Raw genomic sequence first — 17,850 nt, forward strand, 5'->3', positions numbered from 1 at the left:
AGTGGAAACGTAACGAGTTAGGTGGATCCTAATGAAACATCCTCACATCAGAGCCTTAAACACTTTCACCTACTTCTCTTTGGGGATGCCCTTGACAACCAAACCTCCCGAAGTCCCTCTCGGTACCTAAACAAATGAATACGCAACAGCAACACTCCCAAATCTGGGGGAAACCAAAGATGTACCCGTACACGTGCGTTGGGACAAATATACCATGATGTGGGGGTCCACACAACTAGTCAGACAAAATTAGGTACACCCGTGTCTCAGAGCACTTGATTTACTGATGAGGACATGACACACCACTCAACTCAACGACTCCACTAGTAGTGTTTTCACTTCAAAAATCATAAGCATACTTTTCTTTAGTTTTTAGTTTATTAAACATTTGACAAACTTGGTAAATCTGTAGTTTAGTAGTATATGCGAAGAGGAGGAGGTTTCCAAGTTGCAAAATCCTCATGAAGTAAACTTACTTAAACACTTGGTCTCATTGATTCTGTTGACAACTTACTCCATTACAAACTCGTTTAAAGTACAATGAAACCATCATAACAAATTTTTATGAGCAGTTAAGAAAGACGATGATAAGACCAAGATCGCCTGGTTCACTTGCTCTGGTTGTTGGTTAAAGCTTTGGTTACGAAATGCGAAACGATTCCAACCGGGCAGAAGAGAAGGCAAAGCGAAACAGAATGCCTTGTCTCGATCTTATTCAGTAAACCATCATTATAAACTTGCCTGCATAGAAAAAACCCAAAACACGCGTTATAAGAAACACGTTCGGATAGATTCAAACCCCGGTGAGAAGAAAATATACCTGGCTGCGAAAAGATCGACAACAAGAAGATGAATCCAAGCAGAAGCAAGAGTTATTTCACTAGAGAACATTTTCGCTATTCCGGACAACTGCAGATGTAAAAACAAACTTGAGAAAACTGCAATGATACTCTTGTTTTCGAATGTTTCAAGAAAGGTAAAAAAAAACCTCTGGCAACATGTATTTACTAGAAAACATGTATTTGAGAGTCTCAGGTGTCCAAGAAAGGTATAACAAATACGCGTATAACACGCCTAAGATGATATACGGTATGCCACTCTCCACAGACTTCTTGGTCTACACAAAAGAAACATAATTACCCAAATTAAGAATCACAACTTCTTTTGAGTCTGCACTAACAACAACAAGACTTGAAACTAAAAACATAAACTTACAATTTCAGCTTTTGGAGCTACAATCATTAGAGTATAAAAGGAAAGAACCGCAGTAGTTCCAACTGCAAATACACTGCTTGCAATCTGAGATGTAGCTAACCCTGCAACATACACATATGTCCTGAGATCAAAACCACAAATTGAATGACAAAAAGTGTCAATCTTTCAAATGGTTACTGAGAGTTATGTTTTCAAGTTACATGAAGCTTGTATGCTGGAGCATCTCTTGTGAACTAGAGAGTAAGAGTTGGATGAAACATTGTGCTGAAGTGAGATTCTTGATCCTCCGATGAAGCTCCAACGATTATCTAATCTAATTCTTGAAGAATCAATACAAAGTTCCGATCTTTTAGCCGTAAGGTTCCGTTTCATCATCTGAAAATCACCAAATCAAAAAAAAAGTTTTAAACTTTATTTCTTAGAAATTCAGAAACTTTCATACAAATATAACACAATAATCAGAAACAGAGGTACTGAAACAGTAACATAAAGACTCTGGGTCAATTCAAAAAACCCATTAAATTCTCCAATTTGAGTCAAAAGATTAAGACTTTTTTTAAGGTTATCCATAACTAATAGTAAGATTCACCAACAGTGTAATAACATACATAAGTTATATATAAGTGAAATTGGGGAGAAGAAGAGTACCGAGAGAGGTGATGAAGAGAAAGGCTGAGAAATGCAAGAAGAAAAAACCATCTTTGATTAAAATCTTCAATACTAGTCTTTCCCAAAACCTGATTTTTCATTACCTTTCTTTCAACAAAACTCTTCTTCTCTGCATATAAATAAATAAAGCAATGGGGGATACAAAGAGGATTTGAGAAGAGGAGTTAGGTTTCCACTAAACGGAAGTGGAAAGCTAAAAAAGTAGTCTTTCACTCTTTCGTCCTCAGTGTTTCGACAATTATATGCTACACTTTTTTTTGTTTGCTCATCCTTCCTCTTTTTAAAGTTCTATCTTTTATTTTCATTTCTTTATTATCAATTGAGACTTAAAAGTTTTTTTGTTGGGTCGCAGTTTAGACTTTTATATTTTCAATTCCATTTCGGATGTGATTCATAGAAAATTTCCGTTTAGATTATGTTATAAACAACACTTTCTTTTTTTTTTGGCATTCAAAGTTTAAATTCTATGTTGTATGAAATTTTTTTTAAGGTCTGTTTTTCATTTCCAAAACGTTTCAGAAATGGAAACTCGTGTAAACACAAAAACAAACCACGAAAACACGATTCTTAGAAAACTCTGTTAGAAACACGATAAAAACTTTTTTTTAAAGCTTAGAAACTTAATAAGTAAATAATTTTAAAATATATATTCATGATACATATAAATATATTATTAGTGTTTTATTTCAACTATTTAATATTTATGTTTTGAATATGTGTTGTTTCAAATATTTCTTTTGATATAATTTTTATGTTTCACATTTTATTACATTTCCAAAACATTTTCATTTCTTAATTTTAGAAAAAATCATTTCCTGTTTCCAACCATGTTGCTTCCGTGTATCCGTTTCTGTTTCCATACAACCTAATTTAAATCTAATTTAGTATGAATTAACTAAGTACAGCTTTGGTTTACAAAGATATCATTTAGTATTAAGGTAGTATTACCATATAAGTTTTTAATCAGTACGTTAGTATTACGGTACGCTTTAGTCCAATAGTAAAGGGAAAAAAATTCCGTCATTTGGGTTCGAGTAGTATTAACCACGAGAGTTTGAAATTTAATATGGTTTTTTTCCATTGGAGAAAATTAGTCTTTGGACATATGAAACATTTAGGATCGGTTCTGAGTTATAAAAAAAAAATGTGTTGTGTGAGTGGAAATTTGAAGTGAAAGTGAATTTAGGTGGTCAAGACACAAGTCTAGTTTCATGACAGATAAGGACAGAGGTGGGTGTTTCCCCATTAATTCAGTTTTTACGTTTTTTTTTTAGATTTATATATTTTATGTATTCTTTCACAATGAGATACATTAAGGAAATTGGTAAAAGAAAATACATTTTTGGAAAAACAAAAACAAGAAAATGATAGTCACGTGGCGGGCTATTATTACTTATTGTTTGAGACTTTGTTCTCAGAATCCACCTCTCACTTCGATTACTCATGCTTAGTTGTTTAGACTGACTTTATCTGTCTCGATTAATGACTAGTTTCTTAAAAAAAATCAGTTATTCAACTTTTATATTTTCAATTCAATTTCGGATGTGATTCATAGAAAATTTCTGTTTAGATTATGTTATAAACAACACTTTTTTTAACGAAGATTCAATATTTTTGATTCGATTCAGATGTAATCCATATAAAATTTTGGTTTAGATTATGTAATAAACAAAACTTTTTTTGTTGGCTTTTATTCAAAGTTTATATCCTATATTGTATGATAACTCTTTTTAAAGTCGGTTTTATGTTTCCAAAACATTTCAGAAATGGAAACTCATGTAAACACGAAAACAAGTCACAAAAACACGATTCTTAAACACGATGGAAACTCGGTTTCTGTTTTGGAAACGCAATAGAAACTCTTTTTCTGTTTTGGAAACACGATAAAAACTTTTTTTAGCTTAGAAATTTAATAAGTAAATAATTTGAAAATATATATTCATGATACATATAAATATATAATATTATTAGTGTTTTATGTTTTCAATTTGTGTTGTTTCAAATAATTTTTTTGCTATAATTTTTATGTTTCACATTTTATTATGTATATACATATATATATACAAATAAATAATACATACGTTTCCATTTCTTAATTTTAGAAAAAAATCGTTTTCTGTTTTCAAACGTTTTGCTTCCGCGTATCCGTTTTCGTTTCCATGCAACCTAGATTAAATCTAAATTAGTATGGATTAATTAAGTACAATTTTGGTTTACAAAAATATCATTTAGTATTAAGGTAGTATTACCATATAAGTTTTTAGTGAGACATTATTATAATTTTCAGTATGTTAGTATTACAGTACGCTTTGGTCCAATAGTAAAGAGAAAAAAGTTTCGCCACCTGGATTCAAGTAGCATTGGTCCAATAGTTATTAGTGTTTTATGTTTTGAATTTGTGTTGTTTCAAATATTTTTTTGATATAATTTTTATGTTTCACATTTTATTATGTATATATATATATATACAAATAAATAATATATACGTTTTTCCATTTCTTAATTTAAGAAAAAAAACCGTTTCCTGTTTCCAAACGTTTTGCTTCCGCGTATCCGTTTTCGTTTCCATGCTACCTAGATTAAATCTAAATTAGTATGGATTAATTAAGTACAATTTTGGTTTACAAAGATATCATTTAGTATTAAGGTAGTATTACCATATAAGTGTTTAGTGAGACATCATTATAATTTTCAGTATGTTAGTATTACAGTACGTCTTGGTCCAATAGTAAAGGGAAAAAAGTTTCGCCACCTGAATTCAAGTAGCATTAGTTATGGGGGTTCGGAATTTAACATGATTTTCTTTGCAGGAGATTAGTCTTGTGAATTCAGGTGGACAAGACGCAAGTCTAGTTTCATGACAGATAAGGACAGAGGTGGGCGTTTCCCCCATTAATTCGGGTTTTACTTTTTTTATTTATTTTAGTTTTATATATTTTATGTATTCTTCCACAATCAGTTACATTAAGGAAATTGGAAAAAGAAAATACATTTTTGGAAAATAAAAAACAAGAAAATGATAATCATGTGGCGGGCTATTATTACTCATTGTTTGAGACTTTGTTCTCAGAATCCACCTCTCACTTCGATTACTCCCGCTTAGTTGTTTAGATTGACTTTATCCGTCTCGATTAGTGACTAGTTTCTTAAAAAAAAATTAGTTATCCAACTTTTATTTATTTGATTCAATTAATTTTGGCCTAGTCATATTTCCGATTATATTTAGATTTAAGTCTAAAACTGTTGTGAAACTAGAGAGTTTAGGAGAAATCTCTTGTTCTTATTAATGATATCGAATAGAGGTGACATATTTATAGGGAGGACTAAGTCCAATACATAATAGGAAACATATAAGTAAACCAACATAAGCTAAGGCCAAAGGCCGATGGGCCTTTGGGCTGCGAACATGCGGATCGCACATAGAGTTAAAGGAGGCCGGTCGATGGAGTCCACTAAGTGTTTTACAACACTCCTCCTTGGACGATATGACCGTGCCTATGTTGGATGGGATCGCTGCAATGTGCTTAGGGGATGCTGCCTCATTAAACCTTACCAGGAAAAACCCATTGGGACAAAACCTTGGTGAAGGAAAAAGAGTACATCACACATTGCTCCCCCTGTTCCAAACATCACTCTAAGTCCTTAAACCTCTGCATTCCAATATGATGCGTGAGCTTCCTGAACGTTGTTGTCGGTAGTTGTAACATCCGCGAACCAATTTTTGTAAATTTGGTGTGGGTGTCGATCGACACCCTTGGTGGCATCGATCGACACCATGTTTTTCCGGTTTGGTCGGGTTTGATTTAATTGCTGACTGGTTTGATTTGGTTCAAGGAAATCCCTAATTCTTGTTTTAAGTGTCTGAGACGAATGAAGGGTTTCAGAAAGTCTCTTTGGTCGCCGTTGAGTGGAAAAGAAAGAGAGAAAAGAGAGAAAAACGTTCTTGAGATTTTCTGGGCTTGTTCTTGGAGATTTTGGAGAGATCTGAGGCAGTAGAAGTGTTAGCTGTTGCTGGAAACGAAGGGGGAGCTTCTGGAGGTGTTGTTTTCCACGTTTCTCAATTCAATCTTCCTGTTCTTGAGGTGAGTGCTTGACCATGGTTGATCTAAGCATGAGATCTCCTTTGTTTTGTGTGATTCCTTGTGGTTTGTGGTGTTTGCTTGCTTGGGTACATTGTATTTGTGATTTCTAGTGAATTCCGAGATGGTTAGACGTGTTTGGAGTCGAATTTGTGTTGATTGGAATCGGAGTTCGTCGCTGAGTTTCGCGCAGATCGTGTCTGCAGAAGAGGCATCGATCGATACCACTCTTGAGGAGCATCGATCGGCACCGTGTTGAGTAGCATTGATCGGCACCATTCAGCATCGATCGGCACTAGTTCCTGTAGCATCAGTCGACACCGAGTTAGCATCGGTCGACACTAGTACCTGCCGAGTCTTATTTTCCTGGTTTGATGTATTGATTGTGTTATTGTTGTTTGTTGACTTGGGAGTCTCATATGCTTGTGTGTATAACCTAGTAGATGGGAGGACGGCCTCACTAAGTATTTATGATAATACTTACGCATCTCAATTGTTGTTTGTGGTGTGCAGGTAAAGGAAAAGTGTGATCGTGGAATCAAAGGCAATGAGGAGGAGGATGTTCTAGAGGCTTGATTGATTGTGGTCTAGCTATTGTTAGGTTGCTAGTATTGAGTTGATAGAGCATTGTAGGATGTTGGAACTTTGCTATTTAGTTATTGGTTATTGGATTATTGCTGTTGGTATTCTTATTGGATTAATGGAAACTGTTTTATTTGGTTATCCGCGGTTATTGATTGTTGTTAGGATGTTAGTGGGTATGGGACCACTAGTACATTAAGGTATTAAAAAAAAAAANTGATTGTGTGAGTTGGTCAATTGTGTGTGGCATGAAGTCCTAGAACATCCTCTTCGAGCCTGTTTTGTGATTCCACGGTAAGTTGTGTTTTTGTGTACTAGAATTTTTGTTTGCTTAGCCTTCTGTTCTTGGATGATACAGATGGTTAGAGGTGAGGATGCTGTTGGTCGCGGTCGTGGTCGTGGTCGTGGGCGTGGACGTGGTCGTGGTCGGGGACGAGGTCAGGTTCCTGAGGCCAGTGTGAGTGTGACCCAGAGCATGGCCAGTGAGGAGGTGGCGGAGTCACAGGTTCATCCTAGTGTGTCTGGAGACCAGGCTGGTTTGGGTGACGGCAGGGCGGATGGGCCCGGTGTCGGTCACGGTGTTGCCCCGGGTGTGGGGGTTGCAGCGGGAGGTGCTCCAGGCAGGGAGGATGTCTTGATGGACTTGCTAGCTCAGGTAGCTCAGGCTTTGCAGCGACTTCCAGCAGTTGTGCCGCCAGTGGTTGGTGGGCAGGATCCGGTAGTGCCGCCCGTGGGTGGTGGGCAGGTTCCAGCGGTGCAGCCTGTGGCGGGTTTGCAGGCAGGTGTGCAGCCGGGGGCCGAGGTAGTGGATGCTCAGTATGTTCGGATGATGGAGCAGCTGCGGCATGTGGGAGCAGGGTATTTCTCAGGAAGTACCGATCCGAGTGTAGCGGATGAGTGGAGAGAGCGGATGGAGGATATTTTCCTTTCGCTTAGGTGTCCCGACCGGTACAGGGTGGATCTGGCAGTGTTTTACTTGTCAGGAGATGCACGTGTGTGGTGGAGGTCGGTGACAGCACGGAGGGTGCAGCGGGGTATGTCTTGGGGAGATTTTGTGAGGGAGTTTAACTCCAAGTATTTTCCTCAGGAGGCTCTTGATCGTATGGAGGCACGGTTCTTGGGGTTGACTCAGGGGGACCGTACAGTGCGGGAGCTGGATGCAGAGTTCAGTCGGCTTGTGGGGTATGCAGGCAGGGCATGGGATCCAGAGTCGGCTCAGGTGCGGAGGTTTTTGTTGGCTCTGCGGGATGATTTGAGGACTCGGTTCAGAGTGAGGAGCTATGCTACGAGAGCAGAGTTGGTTGAGGTTGCAGCTGGGATAGAGGATGACTTGAGGTCACAGGTGGTTGTGGTCAGTTCTTCGGTGTAGCTACAACAGTCTCAGTCGCTTTCTGTTCCTAGCAAGGGCGGCAAGCCTGCGCATGGGCAGAAGAGGAAGTTTGATGATATGCAGAGATCGAGGCACGGGGGTGCAAGATGCTTTAGGTGTGGTAGCAGGGACCATAAGGTGACTAGCTGTCCACAGAGAGGTGAGAAGCGGGCAGTGACAGAGCAGCGGGCGGTGACGGAGCCGCGGATAGATACTCGAGTGTGTTACTACTGTAGAGAGACGGGGCACATCAAGCCTCGTTGTCCCAAGTTGCAGCAGAGGGCAATAGCAGTGTTGTAGGCTGGAGCTCAGCCAGGGGTGCAGCAGGGTGTGCAGCACGGTGTGCAGCCGGTGGGTTGGATCGAGCCGACGTCACAGGTGTACTCGACTCAAGAGCCCTGTGGCACTAGTGCAGGAGCGATCACAGGTATAACTTCTGAGATTCGAACTTAGTCAATTCAATAGTTCAGATTATATTTGTTTTTGTTTGTGGTCAAGTGTTAGGTTCTCAACACATGAGGTTTGTGTAGGGACCTTGTTGGTGGGCGGGTTTAAGTCCCATGTTATGTTTGATTCTGGAGCTTCTCATAGCTTCATTACTCCGGAGTGTGCCGTGAGTGCGGGGATCAGAGGGGATTCTGGAGAGCGTTCAGGAGTTGTCAGAGTTGCTGGAGGCAAGTTTCTGAGGGTTATTGGACGAGCTGGAGGAGTTGATATTCAGATCGCAGGAGAGTCGTGGCCAGCGGATTTGCTTATCAGTCCAGTGGAGTTGTATGACGTCATTCTTGGTATGGATTGGTTGCATCGGTATAAGGTGCATTTGGATTGCTATCGGGGTAGAGTGGAGTTTGAGCGTCCAGGAGGGAAGTTGGTTTTTCAGGGTATTAGACCGACTTCGGGGAGTCTCGTGATCTCAGCCGTTCAGGCAGGGAAGATGATCGAGAAGGGCCGTGAGGCCTATCTGGTTACTATATCTATGCCAGAGTCAGTGGGGAAGTCTACGGTTAGCGGTATTCCGGTTGTGGAGGACTTTGAGGATGTGTTCCAGTCATTGCAGGGATTACCACCATCTCGGTCGGATCCTTTTACCATTGAGCTGGAACCGGGGACGATGCCGTTATCCAAGGCTCCTTACAGGATGGCTCCAGCAGAGATGGCAGAGCTGAAGAAGCAGCTGGAGGATTTGTTGGGCAAGGGTTTTATCCGTCCTAGTTGTTCACCGTGGGGAGCTCCGGTGTTGTTTGTTAAGAAGAAGGATGGGAGTTTTCGGTTGTGTATTGACTACCGGGGTTTGAACCGAGTTACTGTGAAGAACAAGTACCCTCTCCCGAGGATTGATGAGTTGTTGGATCAGTTGAGGGGTGCTACTTGGTTCTCCAAGATCGACTTGGCTTCAGGTTATCATCAGATCCCTATTCATGAGGCAGATGTGAGGAAGACAGCCTTCAGGACGAGATATGGGCACTATGAGTTTGTGGTGATGCCGTTTGGGTTGACAAACGCGCCAGCTGCGTTTATGAGATTGATGAACAGCGTGTTCCAGGAGTTTCTGGACGTGTCAGTCATCATTTTCATCGACGACATCCTGGTATATTCTAAGAGTCCTGAGGAGCATGCAGTACATCTGAGAGCAGTGTTGGAGAAGCTGCGGGAGCAGAAGTTGTTTGCTAAGCTGAGTAAGTGCAGTTTCTGGCAGCGTGAGATGGGGTTCTTGGGTCATATTGTTTCAGCTGAGGGAGTTTCAGTGGATCCAGAGAAGATTCAGTCCATCAGGGAGTGGCCGAGGCCGCAGAGTGCCACTGAGATTCGGAGTTTCCTGGGGTTAGCAGGTTACTACAGGAGGTTTGTTCGGGGTTTTGCGAGTATGGCTCAGCCGATGACTAAGCTTACAGGGAAGGATGTCCCGTTTGTGTGGTCACCAGAGTGTGAGGCAAGTTTTGCAAGTCTCAAGCAGATGTTGACTACCACGCCGGTGTTAGCATTGCCTGAGCAGGACGAGCCTTATGTTGTGTATACAGATGCTTCTAGAGTGGGGTTGGGTTGTGTACTTATGCAGCAGGGGAAGGTTATAGCTTATGCTTCGCGGCAGTTGCGGAAGCATGAAGCTAATTATCCTACTCATGATTTGGAGATGGCAGCAGTGATCTTTGCTCTTAAGATTTGGAGATCCTATCTGTATGGTGGGAAGGTACAGGTATTTACAGATCACAAGAGTCTGAAGTATATTTTTACTCAGCCTGAGCTGAATTTGAGGCAGAGGCGTTGGATGGAGTTAGTAGCGGATTATGATTTGGACATAGCTTACCATCCTGGTAAAGCTAATCTGGTTGCAGATGCCTTGAGTCGGAAGCGGGTGGCTTCGGCTCAGGAGCAGGATATGGAGGTGTTGGTAGGTGAGATTAGTGCATTGAGTTTGTGTGCTATCTCACAAGAACCTTTGGGTTTGGAGGCAGTTGATAGAGCAGATTTGTTGAGCAGAGTGAGGTTAGCTCAGGAGAGTGATGAGGGGCTGGTGAATGCCTCTAAGGCTGCGGGTGCAGAGTATCAGGTTTCTGCTAATGGTACTATCCTTGTGCATGGTCGGATCTGTGTGCCCAAGGGTGAGGATTTGAGGCAGGAGATACTGAGAGAGGCTCATTCGAGCAAGTTCTCTATTCATCCAGGAGCGACCAAGATGTACCGTGACCTCAAGCGGTACTATCACTGGGTCGGGATGAAGAAGGACGTAGCTGACTGGGTGGCGAAGTGTGATACTTGCCAGCTGGTGAAGGCGGAGCATCAGGTTCCTGGTGGTTTGTTACAGAGTTTACCCATTCCAGAGTGGAAGTGGGATTTGATCACGATGGACTTCGTGGTAGGTTTACCTGTGTCGAGGACGTTTGATGCTATTTGGGTCATTGTGGACCGTTTGACTAAGTCTGCACATTTTCTGGCCATCAAGAAAACTGATGGAGCAGCGGTTTTGGCCAAGAAGTATGTGAGGGAGATAGTCAGATTGCATGGTGTGCCTGTTAGTATTGTGTCTGATAGAGATTCCAAGTTCACTTCGGTGTTCTGGAGGGCGTTTCAGGCAGAGTTGGGCACGAAGGTGCATATGAGTACAGCCTATCATCCTCAGACGGACGGTCAGTCAGAGAGGACGATCCAGATTTTGGAGGATTTATTGAGGATGTGTGTGCTGGATTGGGGTGGTCATTGGGCAGATCACTTGAGTTTGGTGGAGTTTGCTTATAACAACAGCTACCAGGCTAGTATTGGGATGGCTCCTTATGAGGCCCTGTATGGGAGGCCGTGTCGTACACCTTTATGTTGGACTCAGGTGGGGGAGAGGAGCATATTTGGTGCAGATTTTGTTCAGGAGACCTCGGAGAAGATTCGGGTTTTGAGGCTGAACATGAAGGAGGCTCAGGATCGGCAGAAGAGCTATGCTGATAAGAGGAGAAAGGATCTTGAGTTTCAGGTTGGTGATAGAGTGTACCTCAAGATGGCCATGTTGCGGGGTCCGAACAGGTCATTGACAGAGACTAAGTTGAGTCCGAGGTACATGGGTCCGTTCAGAGTGGTTGAGCGGGTGGGACCAGTGGCATACCGGTTGGAGTTGCCTGAGGTTATGCGTGCGTTCCACAAGGTATTTCATGTGTCGATGCTGAGGAAGTGTCTTCACGAGGGTGATCAGTTGTTGGCTAAGATTCCTGAGGATCTTCAGCCTAACATGACTTTGGAGGCGAGACCAGTGAGGGTGCTCGAGAGGAGAGTCAAGGAACTTCGGAAGAAGAAGATTCCTTTGATGAGAGTCCTGTGGGACTGTGACGGAGTAGAGGAGCAGACTTGGGAGCCCGAGGCGAGGATGAAGGCAAGGTTTAAGAAGTGGTTTGAGAAGCAGACCGCGACTTGAGCTTGTCTAGCCGGGTCCGAGTTGTAGTCCGTGGCTGGAGCGGGTACGGAGTATTCCAGCCCATCTCTCTTGATATTTGGTCGCTTAGGGGTGGTTGGTTGTGCGACTAAGTATCAAGATGAGGTGGTGCTCGGGATGCGGGTTGTTGGCTCCGGTTGTTGTATTTTTGGTTTTTCTGATGTAATTTCGTTGAGATTGTAACGATTATGACATTTTTGAGATTAATAAGATGAGTATTTTTCTTTATGTTTGACTGTTGTTGTCATGGGAAAAGAGAAATAGCTCGGGTTTCTATTTTTGGAAAGTTTCCATAAATAGAAAGTTTCCACAAAAGGAAGGTTTCCATAAATAGAAAGTTTCTAAAAAGGAAAAGTTTTGTGGAAATGTTGAGGTAGATCTAGCCGGGAGATACTCGTTGGCATCAGTGTTTGTTTTTGCTCAAGGCCGTGCGGGCCCAACTCACGTGATACCGATAGCTCGATGGACTTTGTGGCCAGAGAGTGGGAGTGGTATGTTGCTTCGGATGACGATCCGAGAGCGCGCTTGAGGGTGACGACCCAAGAGCGGGATATGTGAGGCTCCCTGGATACCGTAGCTGTGAGCCGCGGCTCGGCAGTGAGCCGGTATGTCTCGAGGGTTGCGACCCGAGAGCGGGGGGAGTGTGTGCGTGTGACTTCCTGGATGCCGTAGCTTAAGGCGGTTGGCCTGATAGCGAGCCGGCATGATTCGTTGGTTGCGACCACGGACGGGGGAAGCACTGAGTTGTGAGCAAATAGTGTTTATGATGCGAGTATATTGGCTAGAGGGAGACCTCGAGGGTCAGTCGGAGGTGTGCGGGCTGTTGCGACAGTGGCACGGGAAACCTTGGCTGACGGTGTTTAGTCCGGTCTGGGGACGTGCGGGCCGTGCTGACGGTGGCACGGAGGTCCTTGGCAGATGGACGGTATTGCGGGATTCGGGGACGAATCCATATTGGTGGGGGAGAATTGTAACATCCGCGAACCAATTTGTGTAATTTTGGTGTGGGTGTCGATCGACACCCTTGGTGGCATCGATCGACACCATGTTTTTCCGGTTTGGTCGGGTTTGATTTAATTGCCGAATTGGTTCGGTTTGGTTTGATTTAAAACCCTAATCGTGTGTTAAGTGTCTGGGACGAAAGAAGGGTTTCAGAAAGTCTCATTTGTCGCCGTTGAGTGAAAAGAAAGAGAGAAAAGAGAGGAAAACGTTTCTGGGATTTTCTGGGCTTGTTCTTGGAGTTTTTGGAGAGATCTGAAGCTGTAGGAGGGTTATCTGTTGCTGGAAACGAAGGGGGAGCTTCTGGAGGTGTTGTTTTCCACGTTTCTCAATCCAATCTTCCTGTTCTTGAGGTGAGTGCTTGACCATGGTTGATCTAAGCATGAGATCTCTCTTGTTTTGTGTGTTTCTTTGCTGTTTGTGTTGTTTTGTTGCTTGGGTTCGTTGCTTTTGTGATTCCCAGTGATTTCTGAGGTAATTGGGTGAGTTTGAGACGGATTCGAGATGATTGGGAAGGAGAGTTCGATGTTCGGTTTCGCGCAGATCGTGTCTGCAGAGGAGGCATCGATCGACACTAGGAAGCATCGGTCGACACCATTTGGAGTGGCATCGGTCGACACTGTTTAGCATCGGTCGACACCATTGTTTGTAGCATCGATCGACACCGTGAGGCATCGGTCGACACTGGTCTCAGTCGAGACTTGATTTCCTGGTTTGATGTATTGTTGTGTGTTGTTTGTTTTGCTTAAACTTGAGGGTCTCATATGCTTGTGTGTATAACCCAGTAGATGGGAGGACGGCCTCACTAAGTATTTATGATAATACTTACGCATCTCAATTGTTGTTTGTGGTGTGCAGGTAAAGGCAAAGTGTGATCGTGGAATCAAAGGCGATGAGGAGGAGGATGTTCTAGGGGCTTGATTGATTGTGGTCTAGCTGTTGTTAGGTTGCTAGATTAAGTCAAAGGAACATTGTAGGATGTTAGCTTTTGGTTATTTCTTTGTTTGGATTATGATGTTATTGGATTATTAATGTTGGAATATTATTGGAATTGTTTTATTTGGTTATCCGCTGTTATTGATTGTTGTTAGGATGTTAGTGGGTATGGGACCACTAGTAAATGAGGTATAAAAAAAAAAAAAAGGGGAAGGGTTGTTTCAATTTGGTATCAGAGCCCTTACGGTTCTAGGTCTAGGGTTCATTGTGCTTTTGCTGTTGATGTTTAGGATTACATGCTATAATTGATTGTGTGATTGGCAATTGTGTGTGGCATGAAGTCCTAGAACATCCTCTTCGAGCCTGTGTTGTGATTCCACGGTAAGTTGTGTTTCTTGTGTATTAGAATTATTGTTTGCTTAGCCTTCTGTTCTTGGATGATACAGATGGTTAGGGGTGAGGATGCTGTTGGTCGCGGTCGTGGTCGTGGGCGTGGTCGTGGTCGGGGTCGGGGACGAGGTCAGGTTCCTGAGGCCAGTGTGAGTGTGACCCAGAGCATGGCCAGTGAGGAGGTGGCGGAGTCACAGGTTCATCCTAGTGTGTCTGGAGACCAGGCTGGTTTGGGTGACGGCAGGGCGGATGGGCCCGGTGTCGGTCACGGTGTTGCCCCGGGTGTGGGGGTTGCAGCGGGAGGTGCTCCAGGCAGGGAGGATGTCTTGATGGACTTGCTAGCTCAGGTTTTGCAGCGACTTCCAGCAGTTGTGCCGCCAGTGGTTGGTGGGCAGGATCCAGTAGTGCCGCCAGTGGTTGGTGGGCAGGATCCAGTAGTGCCGCCAGTGGGTGGTGGGCAGGTTCCAGTGGTGCAGCCTGTGGCGGGTTTGCAGGCAGGTGTGCAGCCGGGGGCCGAGGTAGTGGATGCTCAGTATGTGCGGATGATGGAGCAGCTGCGGCATGTGGGAGCAGGGTATTTCTCAGGAAGTACCGATCCGAGTGTAGCGGATGAGTGGAGAGAGCGGATGGAGGATATTTTCCTTTCGCTTAGGTGTCCCGACCGGTACAGGGTGGATCTGGCAGTGTTTTACTTGTCAGGAGATGCTCGTGTGTGGTGGAGGTCGGTGACAGCACGGAGGGTGCAGAGGGGTATGTCTTGGGGAGATTTTGTGGGGGAGTTTAACTCCAAGTATTTTCCTCAGGAGGCTCTTGATCGTATGGAGGCACGGTTCTTGGGTTTGACTCAGGGGGACCGTACAGTGCGGGAGCTGGATGCAGAGTTCAGTCGGCTTGTGGGGTATGCAGGCAGGGCATGGGAGCCAGAGGCGGCTCAGGTGCGGAGGTTTTTGTTGGCTCTGCGGGATGATTTGAGGACTCGGTGCAGAGTGAGGAGCTATGCTACGAGAGCAGAGCTGGTTGAGGTTGCAGCTGGGATAGAGGATGACTTGAGGTCACAGGTGGTTGTGGTCAGTTCTTCGGTGCAGCCACAGCAGTCTCAGCCGCTTTCTGTTCCTAGCAAGGGCGGCAAGCCTGCGCAGGGGCAGAAGAGGAAGTTCGATGTTATGCAGAGATCGAGGCACGGGGGTGCGAAATGCTTTGGGTGTGGTAGTAGGGACCACAAGGTGTCTAGCTGTCCACAGAGAGGTGAGCAGCGGGCAGTGACAGAGCAGCGGGCGGTGACGGAGCCGCGGACAGATACTCGGGTGTGTTACTACTGCAGAGAGACGGGGCATATCAAGCCTCGTTGTCCCAAGTTGCAGCAGAGGGCAGTAGCAGTGTTGCAGGCTGGAGCTCAGCCAGGGGTGCAGCAGGGTGTGCAGCACGGTGTGCAGCCGGTGGGTTGGATTGAGCCGACGACTCAGGTGTACTCGACTCAGGAGCCCGGTGGCACTAGTGCAGGAGCGATCACAGGTATAACCTCTGAGATTCGAACTTAGTCAATTCAATAGTTCAGATTATATTTGTTTTTGCTTGTGGTCAAGTGTTAGGTTCTCAACACATGAGATTTGTGTAGGGACCTTGTTGGTGGGCGGGTTTAAGTCCCATGTTATGTTTGATTCTGGAGCTTCTCATAGCTTCATTACTCCGGAGTGTGCCGTGAGTGCGGGGATCAGAGGGGATTCTGGAGAGCGTTCAGGAGTTGTCAGAGTTGCTGGAGGCAAGTTTCTGAGGGTTATTGGACGAGCTGGAGGAGTTGATATTCAGATCGCAGGAGAGTCGTGGCCAGCGGATTTGCTTATCAGTCCAGTGGAGTTGTATGACGTCATTCTTGGTATGGATTGGTTGCATCGGTATAAGGTGCATTTGGATTGCTATCGGGGTAGAGTGGAGTTTGAGCGTCCAGGAGGGAAGTTGGTTTTTCAGGGTATTAGACCGACTTCGGGGAGTCTCGTGATCTCAGCCGTTCAGGCAGGGAAGATGATCGAGAAGGGCCGTGAGGCCTATCTGGTTACTATATCTATGCCAGAGTCAGTGGGGAAGTCTACGGTTAGCGGTATTCCGGTTGTGGAGGACTTTGAGGATGTGTTCCAGTCATTGCAGGGATTACCACCATCTCGGTCGGATCCTTTTACCATTGAGCTGGAACCGGGGACGATGCCGTTATCCAAGGCTCCTTACAGGATGGCTCCAGCAGAGATGGCAGAGCTGAAGAAGCAGCTGGAGGATTTGTTGGGCAAGGGTTTTATCCGTCCTAGTTGTTCACCGTGGGGAGCTCCGGTGTTGTTTGTTAAGAAGAAGGATGGGAGTTTTCGGTTGTGTATTGACTACCGGGGTTTGAACCGAGTTACTGTGAAGAACAAGTACCCTCTCCCGAGGATTGATGAGTTGTTGGATCAGTTGAGGGGTGCTACTTGGTTCTCCAAGATCGACTTGGCTTCAGGTTATCATCAGATCCCTATTCATGAGGCAGATGTGAGGAAGACAGCCTTCAGGACGAGATATGGGCACTATGAGTTTGTGGTGATGCCGTTTGGGTTGACAAACGCGCCAGCTGCGTTTATGAGATTGATGAACAGCGTGTTCCAGGAGTTTCTGGACGTGTCAGTCATCATTTTCATCGACGACATCCTGGTATATTCTAAGAGTCCTGAGGAGCATGCAGTACATCTGAGAGCAGTGTTGGAGAAGCTGCGGGAGCAGAAGTTGTTTGCTAAGCTGAGTAAGTGCAGTTTCTGGCAGCGTGAGATGGGGTTCTTGGGTCATATTGTTTCAGCTGAGGGAGTTTTAGTGGATCCAGAGAAGATTCAGTCCATCAGGGAGTGGCCGAGGCCGCAGAGTGCCACTGAGATTTGGACTTTTCTGGGGTTAGCAGGTTACTACAGGATGTTTGTTCGGGGTTTTGCGAGTATGGCACAGCCGATGACTAAGCTTACTGGGAAGGATGTCTCGTTTGTGTGGTCACCAGAGTGTGAGGCAAGTTTTGCAAGTCTCAAGCAGATGTTGACTACCACGCCGGTGTTAGCACTGCCTGAGCAGGACGAGCTTTATGTTGTGTATACAGACGCTTCTAGAGTGGGGTTGGGTTGTGTACTTATGCAGCAGGGGAAGGTTATAGCTTATGCTTCGCGGCAGTTGCGGAAGCATGAAGCTAATTATCCTACTCATGATTTGGAGATGGCAGCAGTGATCTTTGCTCTTAAGATTTGGAGATCCTATCTGTATGGTGGGAAGGTACAGGTATTTACAGATCACAAGAGTCTGAAGTACATTTTTACTCAGCCTGAGCTGAATTTGAGGCAGAGGCGTTGGATGGAGTTAGTAGCGGATTATGATTTGGACATAGCTTACCATCCTGGTAAAGCTAATCTGGTTGCAGATGCCTTGAGTCGGAAGCGGGTGGCTTCGGCTCAGGAGCAGGATATGGAGGCGTTGGTAGGTGAGATTAGTGCATTGAGTTTGTGTGCTATCTCACAGGAACCTTTGGGTTTGGAGGCAGCTGATAGAGTGGATTTATTGAGCAGAGTGAGGTTAGCTCAGGAGAGCGATGAGGGGCTGGTGAATGCCTCTAAGGCTGCGGGTGCAGAGTATCAGGTTTCTGCTAATGGTACTATCCTTGTGCATGGTCGGATCTGTGTGCCCAAGGGTGAGGATTTGAG

General features: G+C 44.6%; 1 protein-coding gene across 1 annotated transcript; it reads right to left on the reverse strand.

The window, feature by feature from the left end:
* LOC104787712 (protein ABA DEFICIENT 4, chloroplastic) lies at positions 457–2,146 on the reverse strand. Its single transcript, XM_010513322.2, has 6 exons — positions 1,864–2,146; positions 1,416–1,590; positions 1,216–1,316; positions 989–1,117; positions 821–909; positions 457–741 (listed from the first exon to the last, which is right to left on the reverse strand). The coding sequence occupies exons 1-6, from the start codon at positions 1,912–1,914 to the stop codon at positions 609–611; spliced, it is 678 nt and encodes a 225-aa protein (XP_010511624.1). The 5' UTR covers positions 1,915–2,146; the 3' UTR covers positions 457–608.

Source organism: Camelina sativa, chromosome 5 (genome assembly GCF_000633955.1).
Source record: "Camelina sativa cultivar DH55 chromosome 5, Cs, whole genome shotgun sequence".
NCBI classification, from domain to species: domain Eukaryota; kingdom Viridiplantae; phylum Streptophyta; class Magnoliopsida; order Brassicales; family Brassicaceae; genus Camelina; species Camelina sativa.